The sequence below is a fragment of the Oncorhynchus mykiss genome, chromosome 1 (genome assembly GCF_057628025.1).
Source record: "Oncorhynchus mykiss isolate SJ-2025 chromosome 1, ASM5762802v1, whole genome shotgun sequence".
Taxonomy (NCBI): Eukaryota; Metazoa; Chordata; class Actinopteri; order Salmoniformes; family Salmonidae; genus Oncorhynchus; species Oncorhynchus mykiss.
The window spans coordinates 50,511,965-50,539,491 of record NC_143022.1 but is presented as its reverse complement, the minus strand read 5'-3'; the positions used below and the strand labels follow the sequence as shown (position 1 = coordinate 50,539,491).

The 27,527-nt window shown below is 44.5% G+C and overlaps 1 protein-coding gene across 2 annotated transcripts; it reads left to right on the top strand.

Annotated features, from left to right (window-relative positions):
- Positions 1 to 2,015: 2,015 nt before the first annotated feature.
- Positions 2,016 to 27,523, top strand: nup160 (nucleoporin 160). 2 transcript variants are annotated; one of them, XM_036979191.2, is made up of 30 exons: positions 2,016 to 2,150; positions 2,861 to 2,969; positions 3,697 to 3,907; positions 8,496 to 8,794; positions 8,935 to 9,049; positions 9,231 to 9,467; positions 9,617 to 9,714; positions 11,677 to 11,761; positions 13,340 to 13,492; positions 13,620 to 13,790; positions 14,003 to 14,102; positions 16,253 to 16,418; positions 16,659 to 16,792; positions 17,070 to 17,224; positions 17,356 to 17,492; positions 17,610 to 17,680; positions 17,824 to 17,974; positions 18,231 to 18,300; positions 19,613 to 19,711; positions 19,936 to 20,055; positions 21,250 to 21,537; positions 21,657 to 21,762; positions 21,886 to 22,107; positions 22,224 to 22,334; positions 22,540 to 22,663; positions 25,758 to 25,859; positions 26,025 to 26,166; positions 26,314 to 26,439; positions 26,814 to 26,909; positions 27,000 to 27,523. In XM_036979191.2, exons 1-30 carry the CDS (start codon positions 2,060 to 2,062, stop codon positions 27,081 to 27,083), a joined length of 4,173 nt encoding a protein of 1,390 aa, XP_036835086.2. In that variant the 5' UTR covers positions 2,016 to 2,059; the 3' UTR covers positions 27,084 to 27,523. The 2 variants fall into 2 exon arrangements, with proteins under 2 accessions (XP_036835086.2, XP_036835079.2); XM_036979184.2 differs by having other exon boundaries at positions 2,017 to 2,150; positions 17,067 to 17,224.
- The last annotated feature ends 4 nt before the right edge of the window (positions 27,524 to 27,527 follow it).

Below are 27,527 nucleotides of genomic sequence, written 5' to 3'. Positions count from 1 at the left end.
CCTTTACAAGTCTGGTTCATCCTCGGGAGCAATTTCCAAACACCTGAAGGTACCACGTTCATCTGTACAAACAATAGTATGCAAGTATAAATACCACGGGACCACACAGCCGTCATACCGCTCAGGAAGAAGAAGCGTTCTGTCTCCTAGAGATGAACGCACTTTGGTGCGAAAAGTGCAAATCAATCCCAGAACAACAGCAAAGGACCTTGTGAAGATGCTGGAGGAAACAGGTACAAAAGTATCTATTTCTATCGCCACTGCTCCAAAACTGCCATAAAAAAGCCAGACTACGGTTTGCAACTGCATATGGGGACAAAGATCGTACTTTTTGGAGAAATGTCCTCTGGTCTGATGAAACAAAAATAAACCTGTTTGGCCATAATGACCATCATTATGTTTGTAGGAAAAAAGGGGAGGCTTACAAGCCGAAGAACTCCATCCCAACCGTGAAGCATGGGGGTGGCAGCATCATGTTGTGGGGGTGCTTTGCTGCAGGAGGGACTGGTGCACTTCACAAAATAGATGGCATCATGTGGAAGTAAAATTATGTGGATATATTGAAGCAACATCTCAAGACATCAGTCAGGAAGTTAAAGCTTGGTCACAAATGGATCTTCCAAATGGACAATGACCCCAAGCATACTTCCCAAGTTGTGTGAAAATGGCTTAAGGACAACAAAGCCCTGACCTCAATTCCATAGAAATTTTGTGGGCAGAACTGAAAAAGCGTGTGCGAGCAAGGAGGCCAACAAACCTGACTCGGTTACACCAGCTCTGTCAGGAGGAGTGGGCCAAAATACACCCAACTAATTGTGGGAAGCTTGTGGAAGGCTACCTGAAACATTTGACCCAGGTTAAACAATTTAAAGGCAATGCTACCAAATACCAATTGAGTGTATGTAAACTTCTAACCCACTGAGAATGTGATGAAAGAAATTAAAGCTGAAATAAACATTCTCTCTACTATTATTCTGACATTTCAAATTCTTAAAATAAAGTGGTGATCCTAACTGACCTAAGACTGAATTTTACTAGGATTAAATGTCAGGGATTGTGAAAAACTGCGTTTAAATGTATTTGGCTAAGGTGTGTCTAAACTTCCGTCTTCAATTGTAAGTTTGAGGTGTTCGGATCACAAAGAAAAACATTTGTGAGATGCTGAAAAAATGTAAAGATACTGGAGGAGTGCTTGACACCATCTGTCAAGCATGGTGGGGGCAATGTGATGGTCTGGGGGTGCTTTGGTGATGGTAAAGTGGGATATTTCTACAGGGTAAAAGGGATCTTGAAGAAGGAAGGCTATCACTCCATTTTGCAACGCCATGCCATACGCTGTGGACTGTGCTTAATTGCAGGCAATTTCCTCCTACAACAGGACAATGACCCAAAGCACAGCTCCAAACTATGCAATAACTATTTAGAGAAGAAGCAGTCAGGTGGTATTCTGTCTATAATGGAGTGGCCAGCACAGTCACCAGATCTCAACCCTATTGAGCTGTTGTGGGAGCAGCTTGACCACATGGTACGTAAGAAGTGCCCACCAAGCCAATCCAATTTGCTGGAGGTGCTTCAGGAAGCATGGGGTGAAATCTCTTCAGATTACCTCAACAAATTGACAACTACAATGTCAAAGGTCTGCAAGGCTGTAATTGCTGCAAATGGGGGATTCTTTGACGAAGTGCTGCAAATGGGGGATTCTTTGACGAAGGCAAAGTTTGAAGGACACAATTATTATTTAAATTAAAAATCATTATTTATAACCTTGTCAACGTCTTGACTATATTTCCTATTCATTTTGCAACTAGCACATGTCTAAGTGACCCCAAACTTTTTTCAGGGGGTGCTGAAACGTGACTATGATGTTTTATCATGACAGAGGCAACACGAGAGCGATGTTTGATGATGAGAGAGAAGCAAGAGAGGCTCTCTTGTCTTTCGAGAGCTACAGCAAAAATGTTTTTAACTAACCCACTTACTTTTCTATCTGTGGCTACAGCTTTAAATTTTTGAAAGGCCAGAAGGCGGTCATTCAATCCCAGAACTCAATGCGGTGAAGATGGCGGCGGTCTTGGAAAGGAGTTTTATAGAGATATGTGGATTTGAGAGGGAAACCCTACCAAGATTCCGGGAGATAACTGTAAACCTCGGTAAAACTTTATGAATATTAAAATATTGTTCCGCTTTCTATTCACTGATATGAAAGATTTTTGTGACACACGCTGTAGTGAGGTCGTGAGTGACTCACCATTAGGGCCGCTTACGCGCTAGCTCAATGGGTTGGTTAGCTAGCTAACGTTAGCTACTGACATCCACGGAGCAGGCGTGTTGTCTGTGCTAATAAGCTAGCAAGCAAGGTAACTGTGTCCTCTGCAGGTGTAGTTTGTTGGACCCGAGCACCACAACCCCAATGTATAGCTAGATACCTCGCTTATCTACACCGTATGCCGAAATTATTTAATATTATCAGTATCCTCGCGCGTAACATAAGCAGGTTGTTAGCTAGCTAACCGCTTTTGACCACGGTCTGCTCGTTTTACAGCATACTGTAGCGATGGCTTCCAGATTCTGAAAGGCAATGTTTTAACTATTGGTTTTATATTGACACATTCGTATAGGATATGTATAGATTGCTGCTTTTTTTTTTATCTCTTTCATTGACCGCTAACGTTGCAACCGCAGTTATTGGACACAGAAAGTTGTTGGTCAGTCTGGACTCCGGCACAGTCCCAACAAACCTAGCAAGTTGTTTAACCACCTGTCTGTGTCAGACCAAAACAGTTTGAGACTGTCAACAAGCAAAGCCACGATGCAACATTCTATTGGAACTGACCAGATGTCATGTATGGTTTCTCAACAGGTCTGAATGCTCTTCCTGGCGGTGTAAAATACCCGGACAGTGCAGGAGGCTTTCATTATGAGGAGAGTGGAAAACTCCTGTCCATCACAAGCAACAGATGCATACACTGGTGAGTTGTGCTATGTATGTCTGTAGGTAACTGCCAAAATAAAGTTAACATTTGAGGAGATTAGGGATCCAAAGTATATTGAAAGTTTCCACACATCTGTGGTTCCGGAGTTAATTAAGCAGTAAACATCCCGTAGTGTATAAAAATGCCTCTTTTTTTTTTTTGCTGCCATGGCTAGAAGAAGAGATCTCTGTGACTCGCAAAGCAGTAAAGTGTGCTTAAAGGAAGCATGTGTCTGTCTCCAGATCTCAACCCAATTGAACACCTATTGGAGATTCTGGAGTGGTGCCTGAGCCATTCCTCCAATAGAATTCCATACACTTGTAAAATCTTTGCCAAGGTGCATTGAAGCTGTTCTTGCAGCTCACGGTAGCTCAACACCTTAAGGCACTTTATGTCTTTTTTTTGTCTGTCTGAATGTTCTTATCATATACTTCTTCTGTTTGTTTTTTTGTTCTTTGACAACATACCAGCGTTGATTTAAATCTATAGCCAGACTGTGTTCTCTTGCCAGACTCTGTCCTAGACTAATCTTGGAGGACCACTGTATGTGACAAGGGTTCTATCACACAGTTTCCAGACTGAGAAGCCAGCCACACGATGCAGCTGGCACTGACCCGGGCTAGCCATGTGTCAATGCCGATTTAATTTGACATGTAAAACACACACAGCTTCTTGAGGCTTTAATTGGAATTGGCATGCTGTCTCATCTATGTCCTCTCTCCAGGTCCACCTCTGGGGACACAGTTCAGCTGGTGGAGCAGTCTCTGGACACCAACCTACTGAACAATGCTGTTAAACTCAAGATCACACACTGCCACCTGCTGCCTGGAGGTGTCCACATCCAGGAGACCCTCAACAATGTCATCATCCTCATTGTCACCAATCAGACCGTGCACCGGCTGGTGCTGCCACACCCCACACGCATGTACCGCAGTGTAAGTCCCTCTTTTAAAAACCTTTTTTCATAACGTTTCTAAACCAAAATGCATGAAAAGTATGTCCGAAGCAGGGGTGGAGTTGGGAAAATAATTTGAGAAATGTTTTTATTTGGTTGACAGCGCAGCGCGATCTTAGGCACTCCCTCAAACCACTGCATTGTAAGCAAACAAGAAAATGCACATCCAGAGGCGCCGCTTCTCGTGGCCTGTGATTTTAATGTGGGGAAACTGAAATCCGTTTTACCAAATTTTTACCAGCATGTCACCTGTGCAACTAGAGGTGACAACTCTGGATCACCTTCACTCCACACACAGAAATGCATATAAGGGTCTCCCTCGCCTTATGGCAAATCTGATCATAACTCTATTAGAGGTTTTTCGATACCGATTATTGGAGGACCAAAAAAGCTGATACCGATTAATCGGCTGATTTAAAAAAAAATAAAAAAAATAAATTGATAATAATCCAAAAATTAAAACCATATATATATTTGTAAGAATGACAATTATAACAATACTGAATGAATACTTATTTTAACACAATATAATACATCAATAAAATAAATTTAGCCTCAAGTAAATAATGGAAAAAACAAAGTGTTGGAGAAGAAAGTAAAAGTGCAATATAATTCAGTTCCTTGCTCAGAACATGAGAACATATGAAAGCTGGTGGTTCCTTTTAACATGAGTCTTCAATATTCCCAGGTAAGAAGTTTTAGGTTGTAGTTATTATAGGAATTATAGAACTATTTCCCTCTATACCGTTTATATTTCATTAACCTTTGACTGTTGGATGTTCTTATAGGCACTTTAGTATTGCCAGTGTAACAGTATAGCTTCCGTCCCTCTCCTCGCTCCTCCCTGGGCTCGAACCAGCAACACAACGACAACAGCCACCATCGAAGCAGCGTTACCCATGCAGAGCAAGGGGAACAACTACCAGAAGGCTCAGAGCGAGTGACGTTTGAAACGCTATTAGCGAGAGCTAACTAGCTAGACATTTCACTTCCGTTACACCAGCCTCATCTCAGGAGTTGATAGGCTTGAAGTCATAAACAGCGCAATGCTTTAAGCATTGCGAAGAGCTGCTGGCAAAACGCACAAAAGTGGTGTTTGAATGCTTACGAGCCTGCTTCTGCCTACCACCGCTCAGTCAGATACTTGTATGCTCAGTCAGATTATATTCAAAGCAGGACACGCTAGATAATATCTAGTAATATCATCAACCATGTGTAGTTAACGAGTGATTATGATTTATTGTTTTTTATAAGAAGTTTAATGCTAGCTAGCAACTTACCTTGGCTTACTGCATTCGCGTAACAGGCAGTCTCCTTGTGGAGTGCAACGAGAGAGGGGCAGGTCATTATTGCGTTTGACTAGTTAACTGTAAGGTTGCAAGATTGGATCCCCCGAGCTGACAAGGTGAAAATCTGTCGTTCTGCCCCTGAACAAGGCAGTTAACCCACCGTTCCCAGGCCGTCATTGAAAATAAGAATGTGTTCTTAACTGACTTGTCTAGTTAAATAAAGGTATATAAAAAAGATATATATTATAAGAATTTTTAAATCAGCAAATTGGCACCCAAAAATACCAATTTCCAATTTTTATGAAAACTTGAAATCGGCCCTAATTAATCGGCCATTACGATTAATCGGTCAACCTCTAAACTCTATCCTCCTGCTTACAAGCAAAAACTAAAACGCCAAGTACCAGTGATGTGCTCAATACGGAAGTTGTCCGATGAATCGGATGCCAAGCTACAGGACTGTTTCGTTAGCACAGACTGGAATATGTTCAGGGATTCATCTGATAACATTGAGGAGTTTACCACATCGGTCACCAGCTTCATTAATAAGTTCATCAACGACGTCGTTCCCACAATGACAGTACGTACATATCCCAACCAGAAGCCATGGAATCCAGGCAACATTCGCGCTGAGCTAATGGCTTGAGCTGCCTCCATCAAGGATAGGGGCATTAATACAGATGCTTCTAAAAAAATCTCGCTACGACCTCCGGCGAGCCATTAAACAGGAAAGCGATAATACAAGACTAAGATCAAATCCTACTATGCTGGCTCTGACGCTCATTGGCTGTGGCAGGGCTTTCAATCTATCATAGATTACAAAGGAAAACCCAGCCACGTGCTGCCCAGTGACGCGAGCCTACCAGACATGCTAAATGCCTTCTATGCTCGCTTTGAGGCTAGCAACACTGAACCATGCATGAGAGCACCAGTTGTTCCAGACAACTGGGATCTCGCTCTCCATAACTGATGTAAGACCTTTAAACAAATTAACATTCACACGGCTTCGGGGCCAGACTGAGTACCCTGACATGTACTCAGATCACACGCTGATCATCGTCTTCCCTGACATTTTCAACCTGAGCCTGTCTGGTATTCCTAAAATAAAATGTGTAGGGTTGTCACAATACCAGCATGTTTACTTCAATACTGGGTTTAGTGTCACAATACTTAGTACAGTCACTTTACTCAATACCAAAACGATACCATGGTTAAAAAAAAAAAAAAAATCATATTAGCCAAAGTCACAGAATTGCACTTGGTCCAGGCGGATAAACTCAGCTACTGCGCTGTTCAATCATTGGTAATCTTTTGAGTTCAATATCATTACGTTATATTTTTATGTAAAACATTTTCAGACCGCCATGTATGCATTCATTGTACAATCATACAATACATTTGACGTAGTTTTACCAAACTGCATAACATAATGGTAATTTGAGTGGTAAATCTCTTGGTAAAACGGCTAAATCAAGATGTAGCCTTGGCCTAATCACAATACAGGTGAGACCATGTGCATGCATTGAGTTACTGAGCTTGTTTTGGCTGACATCTGTAGCCCCATGACAATCTGTAACCCTTCCATTTGGGATTTATTTCATTGTACTGAGCAACAACATTTGCATAGAAGTAGCTTTATTTTATAAAAGTGCACGCTGTCTCTTTAACCAGTAATAACGTCAATCACGAAGCAAGATGGGGGCAGCCCGTCGGAGCCCTATTCAGTCAGTTCGCTGAGGTAATAGATCATCTTTGGGAGAGGTGAGAGAAACTGATATTTAAGTGAATGAAAAAAGTTTTGATGGCAGTCAGCATGTTTTGCATTATGGTGTGCATATTATCCCAAACAAGGTACTAGGGGTATTGAATTGATGTTGGCTTCAGCTGTAAGCTAGCAAGCGAAGTTTGACTGCAAAGCTGGAAGCTACCAGTATCTTATTGTATTGTAAAGTATTTTAGCTTGTATGGACATTGTTTTGAGAACCGTTTCAAAATGTCTACGTGCTGTGTCCCGTTATTCAAGTGTGTTAACTTCTGTGCAGCATGAAGGGAGGTAACATGATGCCGCCCAGACTCCGAGTGCAGGCTAAGTGCAGCAGGCACGGTGTGCTATAAGTGGGGCATTGACTGCGCTCATAGACTTGATCCGTGAGACACATTTAACAGAAGTACCGAAACTTAACAAATTCGACTACCAAACTGTTTTTCATGTTCTAGTATCAAAGTACAGAAGTTTCGGTATCCTGTGCAACTGGTTTCAAACCGACCTCAGTAGTCCCTGTACTCAAGAACGCCAAGGTAACCTGTAAATGACTACCGCCCCAGAGCACCCACATCTGTAGCCATAAAATGGTTTGGAAGGCTGGTCATGGCTCACATCAACACATCATCCCAGACGCCCTGTACCCACTCCAATTCGCATACCGCCCCAACAGGTCCACAGACCATGCAATCTCTCTTGCACTCCACACTGCACCTATGTGAGAATGTTGTTCATTGACTACAGCTCAGTGTTCGAACACCATAGTGCTCTCTAAGCTCAGGACCCTGGGACAGAGAACCTCCCTCTGCAACTGGATCTTGGACTTCCTGACATGCGCCCCCAGGTGGTGAGTGTAGGCAACATCACATCCGCCACTCTGTGCCTCTACACAGGGGCCCCTCGGGGACAATGAGATGGCTTATAGGGAGGAGGTTAGTGACCTGGTAGTGTGGTGCCAGCCCAGGACAACAACCTTTCCCTCAACATCAGCAAGACAAAGGAGCTGATCGTGGACTACAGGAAATGGAGGGCCAAGCACGCCCCCCACCCTCAGGATGCTGAAAAGGTTTGGCATGGGCCCTTGGATACTCTATGTTCTACAGCTAAACCATCGAGAGCATCCTGACAGGTTGCATCACCGCCTGGTATGGCAACTGCTTGGCATCAGACCGCAAGGTGCTACAGAGTACATCACTGGGGCTGAGCTCTCTGCCACCTCTATACCAGGTGGTCTCAGGGGAAGGCCCTAAAAATAGACTACATATCTATCTCGATGACCTTGTACCCCTGCACATCAATTCGGTACTGGTGCCCCGTGTATATAGCTAAGTTGTCACTACTCATTGTGTATTGATATTCCTCGTGTTATGATCTTTCTATTTTTCTCTGCATTGGTGGAAAGGGCCTGTAAGTAAGCATTTACCAAGTTAGTCTACAGCTGTTCACGAAGCATGTGAAACATACAATTTAGATTTGAATACAAATATGCTTTCTCCTTCCTCGCCTCTCTTCTACAGGAGCTGGTGACCGAGCTCCAGATGCAGTCTATCTTCACAGACGTGGGGAAGCTGAGTCTTCAGGACCCAGCCCACAGCGCGGCAATCCCCAGCCCCGTAGGCCAGACAGCAGGCCCCTCCGCCTCGGCAGCCTGGCTCAGCCACCAGGGAGAGGCCCACTATGCCCTGGCATCACCTGCTGGGGGCATCCTGGTCATCACACTGCCCCCACATGACACACAGGGTAGCATAACCATTCTGGAGCTGAAGAGGAGCTCTGTAATGCAGAGACTCGCTGGCTGGATGCCAACTGCAATCAGGTTAGAAATCATGTTGTTGTCCATGAATAGGTTGAGTGTGGGTCCGTGCAATAGCCCCATTGTGTAAAGCAACACTGGTTCTATTGTTTTTTTTTGTGTGTGTGTGTGTAACCCTCCCTGTGCTCCTGTGTCCCATCCAGAGGTGAGCAAAGTCCTGGAGACTTGGCCCTGAGTCTGGCAGTAAGGGAACTGGAGGACGACACCTTCATATTCGCTCTGTGTCAGGACCATAAACTACGCATGTGGTCCTATAGGGTCAGTCCCGTAGAGATACTGTGGTCAGTCTGCATTAGCAGCAGTTCAGAAGCATACCTGTGTTTTTGCCAAGAAATGTCCTTTAGAGGAAGGATGTTAAGCTTAATTTTTCATTTTAATGTTTTGATACCTAAAAAAAGGAATTTTGCAAACATGATGTCCCTTCTCCTCCCTCCTACAGGACCAGGTGTGTCTGATGGAGACTGACATGTTGGAGTACATGCCAGCGTGCCGTGGCGTGAAGGGTTCCCCAGGGCAGGGCCATCGGCTGCGGCTAGCCTTCTCCCCCTCTACGGGGCTGTGTCTGGCCGTATACCTGGCTGTACCTTCCAGGGGACAGTTCACTGTTCTGCAGCTGGTGGCCACGGACAACAATCGCTACAGCCTGGACCACATCTCCTCTGTTTTTGCCACACAGGTACGTGGAGGGAGGCGGGTTGACTCTGTTGGTGTGAGACAGATTTTATTTAGCTGTAATGTGTGTGTAGGTAGGATAATATTTTAAAGGAAAATCTCATCAGTAATGGACTGTTTTGACTGCTGACTGATCTCCTGTATTGTGTTCAGGAGACACTGGTGGACTTTGCTCTGACCTCAACGGACATCTGGGGCCTGTGGCTTGACGATACCAACCAGACCGTGGTGAAATACATCAACTTTGAACAGTGAGTATTACACTTAGGTTATCATTTGGGTATTTATTTATTTTGCTCCATTGCACCCCAGTATCTCTACCTGCACATCCATCTTCTGCCGATCTACCATTTGTGTTTAATTGCTATATTGTAATTACTTCGCCACCATGTCCTATTTATTTCCTTAACTTACCTCATTTATACAGTGAGTGCATAGACTTTTTGTTTTCTTTTGTTCTACTGTATTATTGACTGTATGTTTTGTTTATTCCATGTGTAACTCTGTGTTGTTGTATGTGTCAAATTGCTATGCTTTATCTTGGCCAGGTCGCAGTTGCAAATGAGAACTTGTTCTCAACTAGCCTACCTGGTTAAATAAAGGTGAAATGCCTCCCGGGTGGCGCAGTGGTTAAGGGCGCTGTACTGCAGCGCCAGCTGTGCCATCAGAGTCCCTGGGTTCGCGCCCAGGCTCTGTCGTAACCGGCCGCGACCGGGAGGTCCGTGGGGCGACGCACAATTGGCCTAGCGTCGTCAGGGTTAGGGAGGGATTGGTCGGTAGGGATCTCCTTGTCTCATCGTGCACCAGCGACTCCTGTGGCGGGCCGGGTGCAGTGCGCGCTAGCCAAGGTTGCCAGGTGCACGGTGTAGCCTCCGACACATTGGTGCGGCTGGCTTCCGGGTTGGATGCACGCTGTGTTAAGAAGCAGTATGGCTGGTTGGGTTGTGTATCGGAGGACGCATGACATTCAGCCTTCGTCTCTCCCGAGCCCGTACGGGAGTTGTAGCAATGAGACAAGATAGTAGCTACTACAACAATTGGATACCACGAAATTGGGGAGAAAAGGGGGTAAATTTAAAAAATAATAAATAAAGGTGAAATAAATAAATAAAATCCTTTGGATGGTGTGCTTATACACTCAACGGCCAGTTTTCTAGGTTCACGAAAATGTATTTTTATTTAACTAGTCGGTTAAGAACTTCTTATTTACAATGACGGCCTAGGAACAGTGGGTTAACTGCCTTGTTCAGGGGCGGAACAACAGATTTTTACCTTGTTAGCTCGGAGATTCGATCAAGCAACTTTTCGGCTACTAGTCCAATGCTCTTTCCAATAGGCTACCTGCCGCCCCGGGTCGCTCCTATAGACTGGGAGTCACGTGGCTTGTTTATATAATGCAGGCAGACTGGCATCGCAGCATTTCGACGAAGCAAAGCCAGTGACCTAAGAGACTGGATGCGGTATGATCGTCAGTGCCTGGCGAGCCGGATCCAGCATCTCAGAAACTTCCCACTCGTGGGCTTTTCACGCACAACCGTGTTTAGGGTTGAAAAAAACATCCAGTCAGCGGCAGTCCTGAGGGCGAAAACAGCTCGTTGATGAGAGGTCGAAGGAGAATGGCAAGAATCGTGCAAGCTAACAGGCGGGTCACAGACAAATGACGGAGCAGTACAACAGTGTGTAGAAGGGCATCTCAGAACGCACAACTCGTCGATCCTTGTCACAGATGGGTTATTGCAGCAGACGACCACGCTGGATTTACACTCCTATCAGCTAAAAACAAGAAGGCGCTCCAGTGGGCACGAGATCACCAACACTGGACAATTGAGGAGTGGAAAAACATGACCTGGAACATGACAGCGAGTTCAGTTTACTTGAGTGGCCTTGTCAGCCCCCAGACCTCAACCCAATAGAACATCTTTAAGATAAGATGGAACGGACTGTTTGCAGCATGAATGTACCGCCGTCCAATCTGCAGCAACTGTGTGATGTCAGCGTGGACAAACATCCCTATGGAACGTTTCCGACACCTTGAAGAATGCCCCAAATAATTCCGGCTGTTCTGGAGGCAAAGGGGGATCTGACCGGGTACTAGATGGGTGTACCTAATAAAGTGTATATTAATATATCCAAAATAATATTATTTGGAGTGTGTTCATTTCACACTCCTATTTTCTTTTTTCTTATCTAACCTCCTTTATGATATGTCTCAGTTCCACGGCAGGTCAGTGGAACCAGGTTTTTGTGCAGCCTGCCCCCGAGGAGGAGGTCCACATCGGCGCAGACCAGGACCCCAGGGTAAGACAACATCACTCCATTCACCGCTGATTTCAATTGTGATTTGTACTGATTAATCAACAAAAAAAAGATGTATGACTTTGCCCTCTATCCATACATCATTGCAATTGATTAGGGGTGTAACGATTCACCAATACGCATCTGTCCCCGGTTCAAATGTTTAAGATGAGTGCATCTGTCTGCGGGACCCCAAACGGATCCAAATGTACCATGCATTGGTCAGAAAATCGGTTTGAGACATTACGAACTGCCGGTTGAATAAAAAAAATGATCATGTTACTTTCTACCTTCCGAAGAGTCCTTTCACAGCTGATGCGTCCTCTCCTTCAGTGTGGAACTAGGCGTGTAACTGCGTTGACAGTCATTGATCTACTAGTCATTTTGCGTGCCGAACAACCCCAGACAATATCAGTAGCCGCGTCCAACTGCACGCCTTGCGCAGCTTCGCGGCACCTTCAGCATTCAACTGCTTGTAAAAATGGCTTGCGCAATATTAGCTTTTATGAGTTTAGTGATAACCAATCAGATTTGCTGGGTTCTTGTTCTGAAATGCATTGTTTTACCGGAATAAAAGTAACCTACTGGAGACAACTCATGAAGTTATAACTGCTGATCCGTGCTTACTTAGGATTTTATTTATGATTGTTCAGGTTCACCGTCAGTAATAGTTTCGCTTTAGGAGAAAGCGGCGCCACTGGCCGCCACACCACCGTTATTGTTTTTGTCTTAGAGTTGAGGAGCGTTGCTCAACATGGTAAAAAAATAAAATAATAATCATTACAGTACGTATTGTGCTCTTCTATCGCGTGTGCAATGATGTCCGAGGGGGAAAAACTGTTTGTTTGCAATAACTTCTTTGTTGTAATATCGCAAACGGACGTGTATTCCAGGTTTAAACGGACGTGTATTCCAGGTTTAAACGGACGTGTATTCCAGGTTTAAACGGACGTGTATTCCAGTCTATGTCCGTTTTTTTTTTTTTAGATGTACAGGGGAAAGTTGATGATGCCATAACGGCTATAATCACTTTCGTGAGCCGCACTGCATGGCCGACGCGGGAGCCCTCTGAGCGAGGCAGTTAACCCACTGTTCCCCGGGCGCCAACGACGTGAATGTCGATTATAGCAGCCCCCTTCTGATTCAGAGGGTTAAATGCAGAAGACACATTTCAGTTGAACGCGTTGTTGTAAAACTGACTAGGTTATCCCCTTTTCCCTTCACGTACACCATGGACATAATTTACACAAACACACACAGGAGAAGTTAGTTCAGAGAGGCCCAGCTCAGGAGCTCCATCAGCAACATATTTTAATTTAGAAGGGAAAATTCATGTGTTTATGCATTGTTTCGCAGCGAACTGAATTGCATTGATTCGATCCTCTAAACAAACTAAAGCGTATCTCATCGGAGCCCATGTTACTAGATTTGAATCATCTTGAAAGGGGAGATCCACGTCCCTACAATTGATCAACTCTCCCGAACAAGTATCCTCTTTTTCCATATTGTCAACATTGGGCCTCGCCACAAGAATAACGCTACACTTTATTATCAAGCTAATTTGTCTTTGTGTTATGACAGGAGACCTACCTGGACATGCTGTTCTCCCCCCTGAGATTCACTGCCTCTGCTATAGTCAAAGCCTTACAGATTTACAGGAGAGGCACAGAGCGAATCGCTGACCTCCCCTGGGAGACCCTCAAGAAAGAAGTGACGGTGGCGGTGGAGAACGAGGTAAGCTAGACCAGCTCTTTGCTTATTCTCTCTCGCTCTCCCCTTTTCCTCCCTTCTGCAGACTTTTTATTTTATTGACTGGTTTCTGCTGCGTTTCCAATATGTATTCCCCTCTCCCCCGATGTAGCTGCAGAGCAGTGTGACAGAGTTTGAGTTTAGCCAGGAGGAGTACAGGCAGCTGCAAGTGGAGTTCTGGTCTAAATTCTACGCCTGCTGTCTGCAGTACCAGGAGGCTCTGGCCACTCCGCTCGGCCTACTGCTCAACCCACACACACACATGGTCTGTTTGCTCAAGAAGGTACGGGAAGGAGAGGCGCGCACACATACAGCTCCATGTCTTCAAACACACACAACTCTCTTATACGTGTCTGTTTCTTTTATGTTTTCTACGTAGTTTCTTTAGGACCATCTATCCCAAAAGGGACTAAGGGGACTCAGTTTCTATTGAAAGTATTTCTGGATTACTTTCCCGGATTTTTGTCAATCAGTGAATGACTGTGTTTATTCAAGGGCTTTGTGTCATTCCTGCTGCCCTGCTTTGCTGTGGACCACATGTACCTGTCCTTTGACGAGTACCTGTTCTCAGAGGAGGATACGCCTGTCAGTGAAGGTAAAGACCTTTCTCCAAACTCTCTTTACTCTCCGCTTCTGGTCAGTCCCTCCAGGATTTCACAGGATTTGTTTGTGGTATTTGCGGGTGAAATGCTTGATTTGACTGCGGCAATTCTGACATTTTGCGTGGCAATCTGTGTTGGTTTTGTCCAATTTGTGGCAAAAATGATGCTGACTGAGTGAAAAGATTTGACTGTGCCTTGGTTGAACAATATTATGCGGCAAATGTATATTATGCGGCAAATTGGTTGAAATTGCAAGCCCTCTTTTTGTACTGCGGTGATGGGTCAGTTTTATGTGATGTTATTGTGATTTGACTGTTATGTGCAGTAGAGGTCGACCGATTTAATTAGGGGCGATTTCAAGTTTTCATAACAATGAGTAATCTGCATTTTTGGATGGCGATTACATCGCGCTCCATGAGGAGACTGCATGGCAGGCTGACTACCTGTTATGCGAGTGCAGCAAGGAGCCAAGGTAAGTTGCTAGCTAGCATTAAACTTATCTTATAAAAAACAATCAATCTTAACATAATCACTAGTTAACTACACATGGTTGATATTACTAGTTTAACTAGCTTGTCCTACGTTGCGAATAAACAATGCGATGCCTGTTACTTTATCATCGAATCACAGCCTACTTTGCCAAACGGATGATTTAACAAGCGCATTTGCAAAAAAAGCACTGTTGCACCAATGTACCGAACCATAAATGCCTTTCTTAAAATCAATACACAGAAGTATATATATTTTTAAACCTGCATATTTAGTTAAAAGACATTTATGTTAGCAGGCAATATTAACTAGGGAAATTGTGTTGCTTCTCTTGCATTCAGTGCAAGCAGTCTGGGTGTATGCAGCATTTTGGGCCGCCTGGCTTGTTGCGAACTGTGTAAAGACCATTTCTTCCTAACAAAGTCCGTAATTAATTTGCCAGAATTGTACATAATTATGACGTAACATTGAAGGTTGTGCAATGTAACAGCAATATTTCGACTTAGGGATGCCACCTGTTCTATAAAATACAGAACGGTTCCATATTTCACTGAAAGAATAAACGTTTTGTTTTCGAAATGATAGTTTCCGGATTTGACCGTATTAATGACCAAAGGCCCGTATTTCTGTGTGTTAATTATAATAGAATAAACTCTATGATTTGATAGAGCAGTCTGACTGAGTGGTGGTAGGCAGCAGCAGGCTCGTAAGCATTCATTCAAACAGCACTTTAGTGCGTTTGCCAGCGGCTCTTCGCAATGCTTGAAGCACAGCGCTGTTTGACCTATCATTTCCCGAGATTAGCCTGGCAATTCTATAGTGCCTATAAGAACATCCAATAGTCAAAGGTAAATGATATACAACTGGTATAGAGAGGGAGTCCTATAATTCCTATAACTACAACCTAAAACTTAACTGGGAATATTGAAGATTCATGTTAAAATGAACCACCAGCTTTCATATGTTCTCATGTTCTGAGCAAGAAACTGAAATGTTAGCTTTCTTACAAAGCACATATTGCACTTTTACTTTCTTCTCCAACACTTTGTTTTTGCATTATTTAAACCAAATTGAACATGTTTCATTATTTATTTGAGACTAAATAGATTTTTATTTATGTATTATATTAAGTTAAAGTAAGTGTTCATTCAGTATTGTTGTAATTGTCATTATATATATATATATATATATATACACACACACACACACACATATGGCTGATTTAATCAGTATCAGCTTTTTTTGGGCTTCCAATAATCTGTATCAGCGTTGAAAAATCAGAATCGGTCGACCTCTAATGTGCAGAAATAGTGCAGTGATTGGTCAATTTTGCAAGCCCTTACATATTATGCATTATCGCGTTGGGACTGACTGGTTCTCTCATTCCTCTGTCTACTGGTTCTTTTATGTATAGACCTAGTAGCCATTTTAGATCCAGAGGGCTCTTTACTCACTGGGTTTATTTTTGTCAACTGTATTTAAAGTAGCCATTTTGGCTCAAAGTACCAAATTGGTTTTGTTTGTATGGTAGACATTTTAGTTCCGTAACACCTCCCTAGACTCATCCTTTCCCTTTCTGTTTAGTTATGTTTTGGCTCGTCTGTGCTCCCCACTGACCCCGGTTCCCCCTTTTACCATGTTTCCCTATGGCCAGACCCAGAAGTTGCTCGTGACGTGATGCAGCTGGTGCAGTGTCTGAGGCTGGTGAGTGACGCGGTGCCGGGGGACATGGCCTATGAGATGGAGAAGGCCCTGGAACATTTACAGTCACCTGAGAGGGCTGCAGAGATGGTGCTGGAGAACCTACTGGCCAATGACAAGTCAGTACAAAACACACACGTCAACAGTTTACCTTTTTTTCCAAAATGCCTATGTACCGTTTATGGAGGTAAATTTGAAAGTCAATGAATTGACAAATTCTCATTGGCCATTTTTCTATCTTCGATTCTCATGAATTGAATGTCAACCAACAAACCTTCTTGACCTCCTATGGGTCCTACACATTTAGGCATTGCTGTGTTGTGTGACTGACCATTACACATCTTTCATTCCCATCGTAGTGAGAATGTGATCGAGGACATTCAGAACAAGCTGCAGGACATCCGTAACCCGGTGTCGGCCATGGCTGCACTGATCAGAGAGATGGACCTGGAGACGGACTCCGAGCCAGGAGGAGAGGGACCTCTCACCACAGGTAAACGCCTAGATAATATTAGACCTACCAACGCTAATATCTCAGCACAGATTAGCCCTAGATAATGCCATGCGATGTCTGTTTTATCAGCCCTTAGGTTTTTGATCCTATTGTTATTTGAGTAGAAACTTGCTGAATCCTGTTTGACCTTAGTCTGTGTTCAAACTGTGGTCAGACTTCTAAATGAAAATAATCGGACTGGTTCAAGTGTAAATTGGTGTGTGTGTGCGCGTTTTGTTTCTTTACGTGCATGTGTCTCGCTTGTGTGTCCCAGCAGGCCTGTCAGTGCGTATTAGTCTGTCCCAACTGTATGGCAGCAGTGTGGCAGTGGCTGTTATCTGTCAGGCTGTCTGCCAGATGGCCATGACCAGAGTCCTGTTCTGTAGGGACCTACTCATACTGCAGCAGCTCTACCTACGCCTCGGAGACAATGTACGTACACACATACACTGTGCCCAATCGTACATACTCTTCTTGACGTTTGGAGTCCTACCATACCCACTTTCAGTCATTCACATCTCAAGCTACTCCTTTGACTTAAAACGTGTGTGTGTGTTTTCCAGGTGTTCCTGGCTGGAGGGGATCAGCTGCTCCAGCTACAACAGGACCTAATCCCCCGCTCCTCTCACCTGCTCTCCTCCTACTATCTCCTCAAACACATCAGCCAGAGCCTGGCCACTGCCGTGCCCCTCGACATTATGTACGCACACACACACCCACGCTATACAGATACTACCGTCAGCATTATATGAGGGCCAAATTGTAGTTTTCGGGTTCCTCAGAGAGACTAAAATGTTACTTGATTTTTCTTCTCCAGAGATGCCAACCTGCAGCACCTTTCAGTCTTAGAGCTGTCTGATTCTCCAGCCCTGGCCAGCAACAGATCAGGTGTGTTTGAGGGGATCACAGCGAGGCACAAAACCACTCATCTTGATCACATAATGAGTGGTTAATAAAAGTCTGACCGCAACATAGTCAATCTCAAACACGCACTAAATCCTTTCCACCCCCTGTCCCCCACCCCCCTTTAGTGTTGAGCCCTCAGACGGTGGTGGAGCTGTTCTACCAGAGCGTAGCGCGGAAGGCCATCGTCACCCAGATCTACTCCCAGCAGCAGAGCACGGCTCTACTCCACTGGCCCCAAATGGTCTCCAGCGTGGTCACCTTGCTGGCTCAGCAACTGTATCCTCACACACACACCGCTAGGCTAGCCCTAGCGTCGATATATGCTTCAGGCAAAGCTTTTCTTATCCTCAAACGCAGCTAGACTGGAGTTGGAGTGCTTTATGCTAGGTGTTTCTTCTATTTCACAGGCATTAGCGTACGCTAGGCTAAGATTGATATGCTTTAGGCAAGTTTTTTGATTATTAACCTCAGAGTTGCGATGAGGCGTACTGTATATTTATGAAGAAGTTGTCCCTTAACACACACACTCTAGTTGGCCTAACAATCCAGGCTTCCAGTTCCCTGAATGTCTGATGGGCAACTGCCAGTACACACAACTGCAGGTGAAAAACTTCCCACAGACTCAACGACCCTCACATAATACACTGAACGAAAATATAAACGCAACAACAATTTCTAAGATTTTACAGTTCATCTAAGGACATTAGTCAATTAAATCTATGGATTTCACTGGGAATACAGATGAGCGCCTGTTGTGACCACCATTTGCCTCATGCAGTACGACACATCTCGTCGCATAGTTGATCAGGCTGTTAATTGTGGCCTGTTTAATGTTGTCCCAATCCACTTCAGTGGCTGTGCGAAGTTGCTGGATATTGGCAGGTACTGGAACACGCTGTCGTACACGTTGATCCACCATCCCAAACATGCTCAGTGGGTGACATGTCTAGTGAGTATGCAGACTATGGAAGTGGCATTTTCGTTTTTTCAATATCAACATTTTCAATATCCCCACACAACGCCATGCACGCTGTCTGCCGTCTGCCCGGTACATTTTAAACTGGGATTCATCCGGGAAGAGCAAACGTGCCAGTGGCCATCGAAGGTGAGTATTTGCCCACTGAAGTCATTTACGACGCCGAACTGCAATCCGGTCATGACCCTGTTGAGGACGACGAGCACGCAGATGAGGTTCCATTAGACAGTTTCTGGAAGTTTGTGCAGAAATGATTTGGTTGTGCAAACCCAACATTTCATCAGCTGTCCGGGTGACTGGTCTCCGACGAGCCCACAGATGAAGAAGCCGGATGTGGCGGTCCTAGGCTGGCGTGGTTACATGTGGTCTGCGGTTGTGAGGCCGGTTGGACTTACTGTCAAATTCTCAAAACGATGTTGGAGGCGGCTTGTGGTAGAGAAATGACCATTCAATTATCTGGCAACAGCTCTGGTGCACATTCCTGCAGTCAGAATGCCAATTGCAAGCTCCCTCAACTTGAGACATCTGTGGCATTGTTGTGTGACAACTGCACATTTTAGTTGGCCTTTTAGTGTTCCCAACAGATGGTGTTGCCGACCAGGCTGATGGATTATCTCGACAAAGGACAAATGCTCACTAACAGGGATGTAAACATTTTTGCACAAAATTTGAGAGAAATAAGCTTTTTGTGCATATGAAAAATGTCTGGGATCTTTTATTTCAGCTCATGAAACATGGAACCAACAGTTTACATGTTGCGGTTATATTTTTGTTCAGTGTAATGTTAGGTTGTTGTTTTTTTCTCCCCTGACTGCATAACCAATTTCCCAATTGGAACAATAAATATGTGTGTATTGATTGTTTGTCAAAGCAGATTTGAATGAAAATCCTACAAATACATTTGAAATAGAATCCATTCTCACACTCTCTCTCTCCAGGAGTATGTGCGTCTCATTGGGCCCTGGTGTCAGGTGAACGTGGGCTCCTGCCGCTTCATGCTGGGCCAGTGTTACCTGGCCAACGGAGAGGGACAGAAGGTGTGTGTTTCTGTGTTTTCTTTATTTTTATTTTTAGTGAATTTGAGCATACCATTCTGAAATAAAATTTTCTGTAGTTCTAAGGGCAGTGGCTGTAACTGTATCCTCTGCGTTTCGACCTGTAGCCTCAGTGCTTACTGTATCTGTTGTGTTTTAATCTCAATCATGTTTGTAGCTGTGTTTTTTTTGTTTTTACCCCCTGTCCTGTCATCTTGTTTCACCAGGCACTGCAGTGTTTTCAGGAGGCAGCGACAGAGGTGGAGAAAGAGGAGTTTCTGCTGAGATTGACAGGAGCTGAGGAGGAGGAGGTCACAGCCGCCTCAAGACTACAGTACTACAACAAGGTTACTATGGATTAGTGTTGCACGGTATACTGACACTTTGATACTTTTTCGATACTGGAACATAAAAAAAAAAACGTCTTGGTACTAGTACTTTTTGTACTTCTGTCAAATGTGTCATGGATCAAGTCTGTATCAGCGATTTTCCCCCTTATGGCACGAGCGCATTGTGCCTGCCCCACTTAGCCTGCACTGGGAGTCTGGGCTGCATCATGTGAGCTCTCCACTTAGCCTGCACTGGGAGTCTGGGCTGCATCATGTGAGCTCTCCACTTAGCCTGCACTGGGAGTCTGGGCTGCATCATGTGAGCTCTCCACTTAGCCTGCACTGGGAGTCTGGGCTGCATCATGTGAGCTCTCCACTTAGCCTGCACTGGGAGTCTGGGCTGCATCATGTGAGCTCTCTGCTCATGCTGCACTGGGAGTCTGGGTTGCATCATGTGAGCTCTCTGCTCATGCTGCACTGGGAGTCTGGGCTGCATCATGTGTGCTCTCTGCTCATGTTGCACTGGGAGTCTGGGCTGCATCATGTGAGCTCTCTGCTCATGTTGCACTGGGAGTCTGGGCTGCATCATGTGAGCTCTCTGCTCATGCTGCACTGGGAGTCTGGGCTGCATCATGTGAGCTCTCTGCTCATGCTGCACTGGGAGTCTGGGCTGCATCATGTGAGCTCTCTGCTCATGCTGCACTGGGAGTCTGGGCTGCATCATGTGAGCTCTCTGCTCATGTTGCACTGGGAGTCTGGGCTGCATCATGTGAGCTCTCTGCTCATGCTGCACTGGGAGTCTGGGCTGCATCATGTGAGCTCTCTGCTCATGCTGCACCGAAATTAACACGCTACTAATAATACAACACGGCATGTAGAAATTGTTTTGTGAACCGTAATTAACAATGTCCATACAAGCTAGAACACTTTACAATTCAAGAAGATACTCGAAGCTTCCAGCTTTTGTAGGCCTAACTTTCCTTGCTAGTTTACAGCTAAAGTGAAAATCTATTCACTACCCATAGTACTTTGTTTGTGGTAATATGCAAACCATAATATGCTGATTTCAAAGCTGATGTTTTTTTTGTTTTTTTTTGCCTCCGGTATCGAAGTCAAAATTCTGGTATCGTGACAACAAAACTATGGATTGGAAAGCCTTCTTTGAAACACAATGTGGATATGTGTGCAGGTTTAATTGTGTGTGTGTGTTAGGTGTTGCGATTACTGGAGGATGTTGGTCTACCAGAGCTGGTCATCCATCTAGCCACTCTGGCCATAACGGAGGCCGTCAACGACCCCAGGAGTCAGGCTGCCCTGTGGACCCGCATCTTCAAGCACCACCTGGACCTGGGACACAACAGCCAAGCCTACGAAGCCCTCACACAGAACCCTGACTCCAGCAGGCAGTTGGACTGTCTGCGTCAGCTGGTGGTGGTTCTTTGTGAACGCTCTCAACTTCAGGATCTGGTCCAGTTCTCCTACGTCAACCTGCACGACGAGGTACACACACACACACACACACTTTCTCTTTACATTTGGTCAGAGCCCATTATGGACACACTAGATACTTGTATTAGATCTGTGTTTGACCCTCCCCGTGTGTCCTCCTCTGGCTGCAGGTGGTCAGCATCATAGAGTCCAGGGCCAGAGCAGTGGACCTGATGTCTCACAACTACTACGAGCTGCTCTACGCCTTCCACATCAACAGACACAACTACAGGAAAGGTAGTTGGGAATTAATGTTAGTAGCGGTTCGAAAAGGAGGGTGATGGTATTTTGAATCGCCGTCCAGTGTGTTTGTCCCTCTCGCTGTATGGTGCGTCTATATAACTGTGTTCTCACTTCTAGCGGGTACAGTGATGTTTGAGTACGGCATGCGTCTGGGCAGGGAGGTGAGGACCCAGCTAGGTCTCCAGAAACAGGTTAACTGTTACCTGGCCTCCCTCAACTGTCTACGACTCATCAGACCTGACTACGCCTGGATCGTACAGCCGTCCTCTGGTGCGGTGTATGAGAGGCCTGGCGCGTCACCGAAGAGGAACTACGACGGAGAGTTTGCTACTGGTCCAGGTGAGACTAAACACGACAGCCGTAGCTGTTTTGCGTCTTTGCTACTCTTTGTTGGGTTGTGAAATGTGTATGACAGTGAAGTTGGTTCTGAAGTCGATTGATCTGTGTGTCTGCAGTGAGTGGTCAGATCGACATCCTGGAGCTGAAGGACCTTCAGAAGGAGTACACCCTGGCCCGTAGCCGCCTCAACCTGGCTCAGCACCACCCGCCGTCCGCTGCCATCGCAGGTACAACACTGACGCAATATTCTTTCAAATGTATGAAGGGAACCATGCCAAGGTGAAATGTCAGTCAGTAAGCTATAGTCAATTATCTGTAGCCTTTGGCGCTTCTTTTAAATGATAATTTATTCCTGTAGGGCAACTAATCTCTTCACAATTTCCCCCAATCTAATGCCAGAAATCTAATAGAGGACTGTGTGTGGTGTTGCAGGCAGTGCCTCTGCAGTAGAGATGGTGTCCCTGCTGGTTCAAACAGGACTGTTTGACTGTGCCCTCTCACTATGCCAGACCTTCAAACTGTCCCTCACACCCATCTTCGAGGGGCTCGCCTTCAAGTAAGTTGCTAGCTTCGTTAGGGCAGTCTGAACGCTACGGAGTGACTTGAATTTATACGCATATCTCTCGTTGACATTGCATGATTTACGTAAATGCCATAGTTATGCATGTACAGTGCATTCTGAAAGTATTCAGAACCCTTGACTTTTTCCACATTTTGTTACATCACAGCCTTTGATTACATTGATGGGGGGAAAAAACTATTTACCCTATTATGCCAAAGCAAAAACGGGGTTCTAGAAAAATTTGTAAATTGATTTAAAAATACATTCCATTTACATAAGTATTCAGACCCTTTACTCAGTACTTTGTTGAAGCACATTTGGCAGCAATTACAGCCGTGAGTCCTCTTGGGTGTGACACTACAAGCATGGCAAACCTGTATTTGGGGAGTTTCTCCCATTCTTCTTTGCAGGTCCTCTCAAGCTCTTAGGTTGGATGGGGAGCGTCGCTGCACAGCTATTTTCCGGCCTCTCCAGAGATGTTCGATGGTGTTTACGTTAGGGCTCTCAAGGACATTCAGAGAATTGTCCTGAAACCACTTGTGTGTTGTCTTGCCTGTGTGCTTAGAGTTGTTGTCCTGTGGGAAGGTGAACCTTCACTCCAGTCTGAGGTCCTGAGTGCTCTGGAGCAGGTTTTCATCCAGGTTCTCTCTGTACTTTGCTCTGTTCATCTTTGCCTCGATCCTGACTAGTCTCCCAGTCCCTGCCACTGAAAAACATCCCCACAGCATGATGCTGCTACCACCATGCTTCACCGTAGGGATGGTGCCAGTTTTCCTCCAGACGTGACGCTTTGCTTTCAGTCCAAAGAGTTCAGTCTTGGTTTCATCAGGCCAGAGAACCTTGTCTGCGAATCCTTTAGGTGCCTTTTGTCAAACTTCAAGCTGGCTGTCATGTGCCTTTTTTACTGAGGAGTGGCTTCCACCTGGCCACTCTACCATAAAGGTCTGATTGGTGGAGTGCTGCAGAGATGGTTGTCCTTCTGGAAGGTTCTCCCATCTCCACTCTGGAGCTTTGTCAGTGAACATCAGGTTATTGGTCACCTTCCTGACCAAGGCCCTTCTCCCCCAATCGCTCAGTTTGGCCGGGTGGCCAGCTCTAGGTAGTGTCTTGGTGGTTCCAAACTTCTTCCATTTAAGAATGATGGAGGCCACGGTGTTCTTGGGGACCTTCAAAGCTGCAGACATGTTTTGATACCCTTCCCCAGGTATGTGCCTCGACTCCTGTCTCGGAGCTCTACGGATAATTCCTTCAAACTTATGGCTTGGTTTTTGGTCTGACATGCACTGTCAACTGTGAGAACTTTATGTAGACAGGTGTGTGACTTTCCAAATCATGTCCAATCAATTGAATTTACCACAGGTGAACTCCAAGTTGTAGAAACAGCTCAAGGAGGATCAATGGAAACAGGATGCACCCAAGCTCAATTTTGAGTCTCATAACAAAGGGTCTGAATAATTACAGTACCAGTCAAAAGTTTGGACACCTACTCATTCAATGTTTTTTCTTTATTTTCTACATTTAAGAATAATAGTGAAGACATCACAACTATGAAATAACACATGCAATCATGTAGTAACCAATAATGTTTAAAACATCTAAATATATTTTATTTGAAATTCTTCAAAGAAGCCACCCTTTGCCTTGATGACAGCTTTGCACACTCTTGGCATTCCCACATATGCTGAGCACTTGCTGGCTGCTTTTCCTTCATTCTGCGATCAAACTTATCCCAAACCATCTTAATCACCCAACCTCAACCCAATTGTGGAGGCCAGGTCATCTGATATAGCACTTCATCACTCTCCTTCTTGGTCAAATAGCCCTTACATAGCCTAGAGGTCTGTTGGGTCATTGTCCTGTTGAAAAACAAATGATAGTCCCACTAAGCGCAAACCAGATGGAATGGCGTGTCGCTGCAGAATGCTGTGGTAGCCATGCTGGTTAACTGTGTCTTGAATTATAAATAAATCAGTGTCACCAGCAAAGCACCATCACACTTCTTCCTCCATGCTTCACAGCGGGAACCACACATGCAGAGATCATCCATTCACCTACTCTGCGTCTCACAAAGACGCGGCGGTTAGAACCAATAATCTCATTTGGGCTCATCAGACCAAAGGACAGATTTCCCAGAGTCTAATGTCCTCTCGTTTCTTGGCCCAAATGGTGTTCTTTAGTAGTGGTTTCTTTGTAGCAACACAGTCTCTGAACAGTTGCGATGTGTCTGTTACTTGAACTCTGAAGTATTTATTTGGGCTTCTATTGGAGGTGCAGTAAACTAATGAATTCATCCTCTGCAGCGGAGTTAACTCTGGGTCTTCCTTTCCTGTGGCGGTCCTCACGTGCGCCAGTCATGGTGGATGGTTTTTGCAATTGCACTTAAACTTTCAAAGTTCTTGAAATTTCCCTGATTGACTGACCTGCATCTCTTAAAGTAATGGACTGTTTCTCTTTGCTTATTTGAGCTGTTCTTGTCATAATATGGACTTGTTTTTTTACCAAATAGGGCTATCTTATGTATACCACCCTTACCTTGTCACAACACAACTGAACCCATTAACAAGGCACACCTAATTAATTAAATGCATTCCAGGTGACTACCTCAAGAAGCTGGTTGAGAGAATGCCAAGAGTGGGTGCAAAGCTTTCATCAAATAAAATATATGAATACTTTTTTTTGGTTACTACATGATTCTGTGTTATTTCATAGTTTGTCTTCACTATTTTTCTGCAATGTAGTATAAATAAAGAAAAGCCCTGGAATGACTAGGTGTCAACTTTTGGCGTGTACTGTATGTAAATAATAATTTAAAATTAATACATTTGCAAAAATGTAACAGTTTTTTGCTTTGTCATTATGGGTTATTGATGGGGGAAACGTAATTTAATCCATTTTAGAATAAGGCTGTAACGTAACAAAATGTGGAGAAAGTCAAGGGTTCTGAATGCTATCCCAATGCACTGTATTTAGTCTGTAGTGATCAAGACAAAAGTAAGCAGTTGTGCCTTGTCTGAACTCACATGCACATACAAGGGTTTTATTCCTGTTGGTTCATAGCGGTGTGATGCTAGCTTATTTTTTTTTTTAGGTGTATAAAGTTACAGTACGGTGGAGAGGAGAGTCAGAATGAAGCCTGGAACTGGCTGGCTGCCAATCAGCTGTCTACCATCATCACAACCAAAGAGTCAAGGTTGGTTGTTTTAAATTTGACCACTTCATAGTACAAATTGGTTGGTCATTCCACTGTGGTGCTGTTGAGAATATTATTCATCATAAAAAGATCAAATTGACCAATTAAGCCAAAGCGAAATCGTGCGAGTGAAAAAATTATAAATAGTTGTACTTTCCCCTCCAGTGCGACAGATGAGGCTTGGCGCCTGCTGGCCTCCTACCTGGAGAAGCACCCCACACAGAATGCTCAGCACCATCGCTGTGTCATCAACAAGCTGCTGTCACACGGTGTACCATTGCCGGACTGGATGGTCAACACCTACAAGGTGAGAGCGCAGTATTTGTGCTACTATTGCACTAAATGTGACGCTGTGCCGTTTGAGATGATGCAAGACACATTTTCCGAAAATAATTAGATCCTGTAAATGTATATATTTGCTCCCTTGTATTGTAACATAAGCCTGTTTGCTCAGGGCGTGGACGCTGCAGCGTTGTTACGGCTCTACCTGAACTATGACCTGCTGGAGGAAGCAGCTGAGCTGGTGTTGGAGTACGTAGATGCTCTCCTGGGGAAGGGACACCAGTACTTCGGCATTGAGGTACATTACAGCAGGGGTTGTTCCCAAACTGTTTCACTCTGGCCCACTTCCAGCATTGGGGAACATCCCGCAACCCCCTGGACATTGCATACCCAGGAGCTATTTATGAAATGACTGACATGAGGAAAACTGATGCACTACCCACTTCTGTAATTGTACATTGTACTAATACAATTTTAAAGGCAAATTGAAAGCTGAACTGAGTTCCTTCACTTGTTGGGGGGGACCCCACATTACAGCATAAATCACTTGCAATTGTTTTACCCATTTGAGTTAACTTGATTCTCATCTCTAAAATGTAATAGGGATTGATAAGATTAAAGCCAAATGTTTGTCCTTGTGTTTCTCTGAGATGTTAATGGTGTGTGTTACAGAGGCCCCTCTCTGCTACAGCATCATTGGTGTGGCTCCCATACACTTCCATCGACCAGCTTCTTCAGGCGCTCAACGAGACCCAGACTAATGCCAGTGTAAGTCCATTTAAAATACCGTTTTTAAATGACTGTCATCAGTTTAAATGTTAACACGAATCACCATGCTTCTTATGACTGTCCTCTCAGATATACAACAAACTGCAGGACAAGCTGAATGACTACCACAAACTGGTGGACCAGACAACAAGGCGAAGACTCCAGGCCCAGTAGCACCTCAGTCAGAACACAGGCTCAATCTCAATTAATCTTTCCTCCTCACCTTAACCGTATTGGAAAGAATGTGATGAATCAAGGGAAGACTAATTGAAAGAGCCATAGCACTGCCCCTCCATATGGTGCGCTTACTGTCATGACTCTGGAAGAAGATAAATACACCTATTTTTGTATTAAGGTTCAAATAAACACTTTGTATGAACCTCACCAGATTGAGTTCAGGAAAAGAGTGCATCTTACCTGCTTGTTGCTCAAATGTACTGTATATATTGTCTGAGTTCCAACTAACAATTCAAGGTGTTTTCACCTCTGGAGACAATGTATTTTTTACATTGTAATCATATTGAAACATGTTCTTTTGTACTTTGCTGCCTGTGAACTTTTACAATCATGTTTGTTGTAAATTGTAATGCAATTAAAGTTTTCCTTGGTATTGAGAAG

Bases quoted from the DNA above. Each gene is read 5' to 3' on its own strand.
- nup160 (XM_036979184.2), top strand. From the start codon at position 2,060: ATGGCGGCGGTCTTGGAAAGGAGTTTTATAGAGATATGTGGATTTGAG. The intron at 2,970-3,696 runs GTGAGTTGTGCT...TCCTCTCTCCAG, and splicing joins AGCAACAGATGCATACACTG to GTCCACCTCTGGGGACACAG. The intron at 9,715-11,676 runs GTGAGTATTACA...GATATGTCTCAG, and splicing joins AAATACATCAACTTTGAACA to TTCCACGGCAGGTCAGTGGA.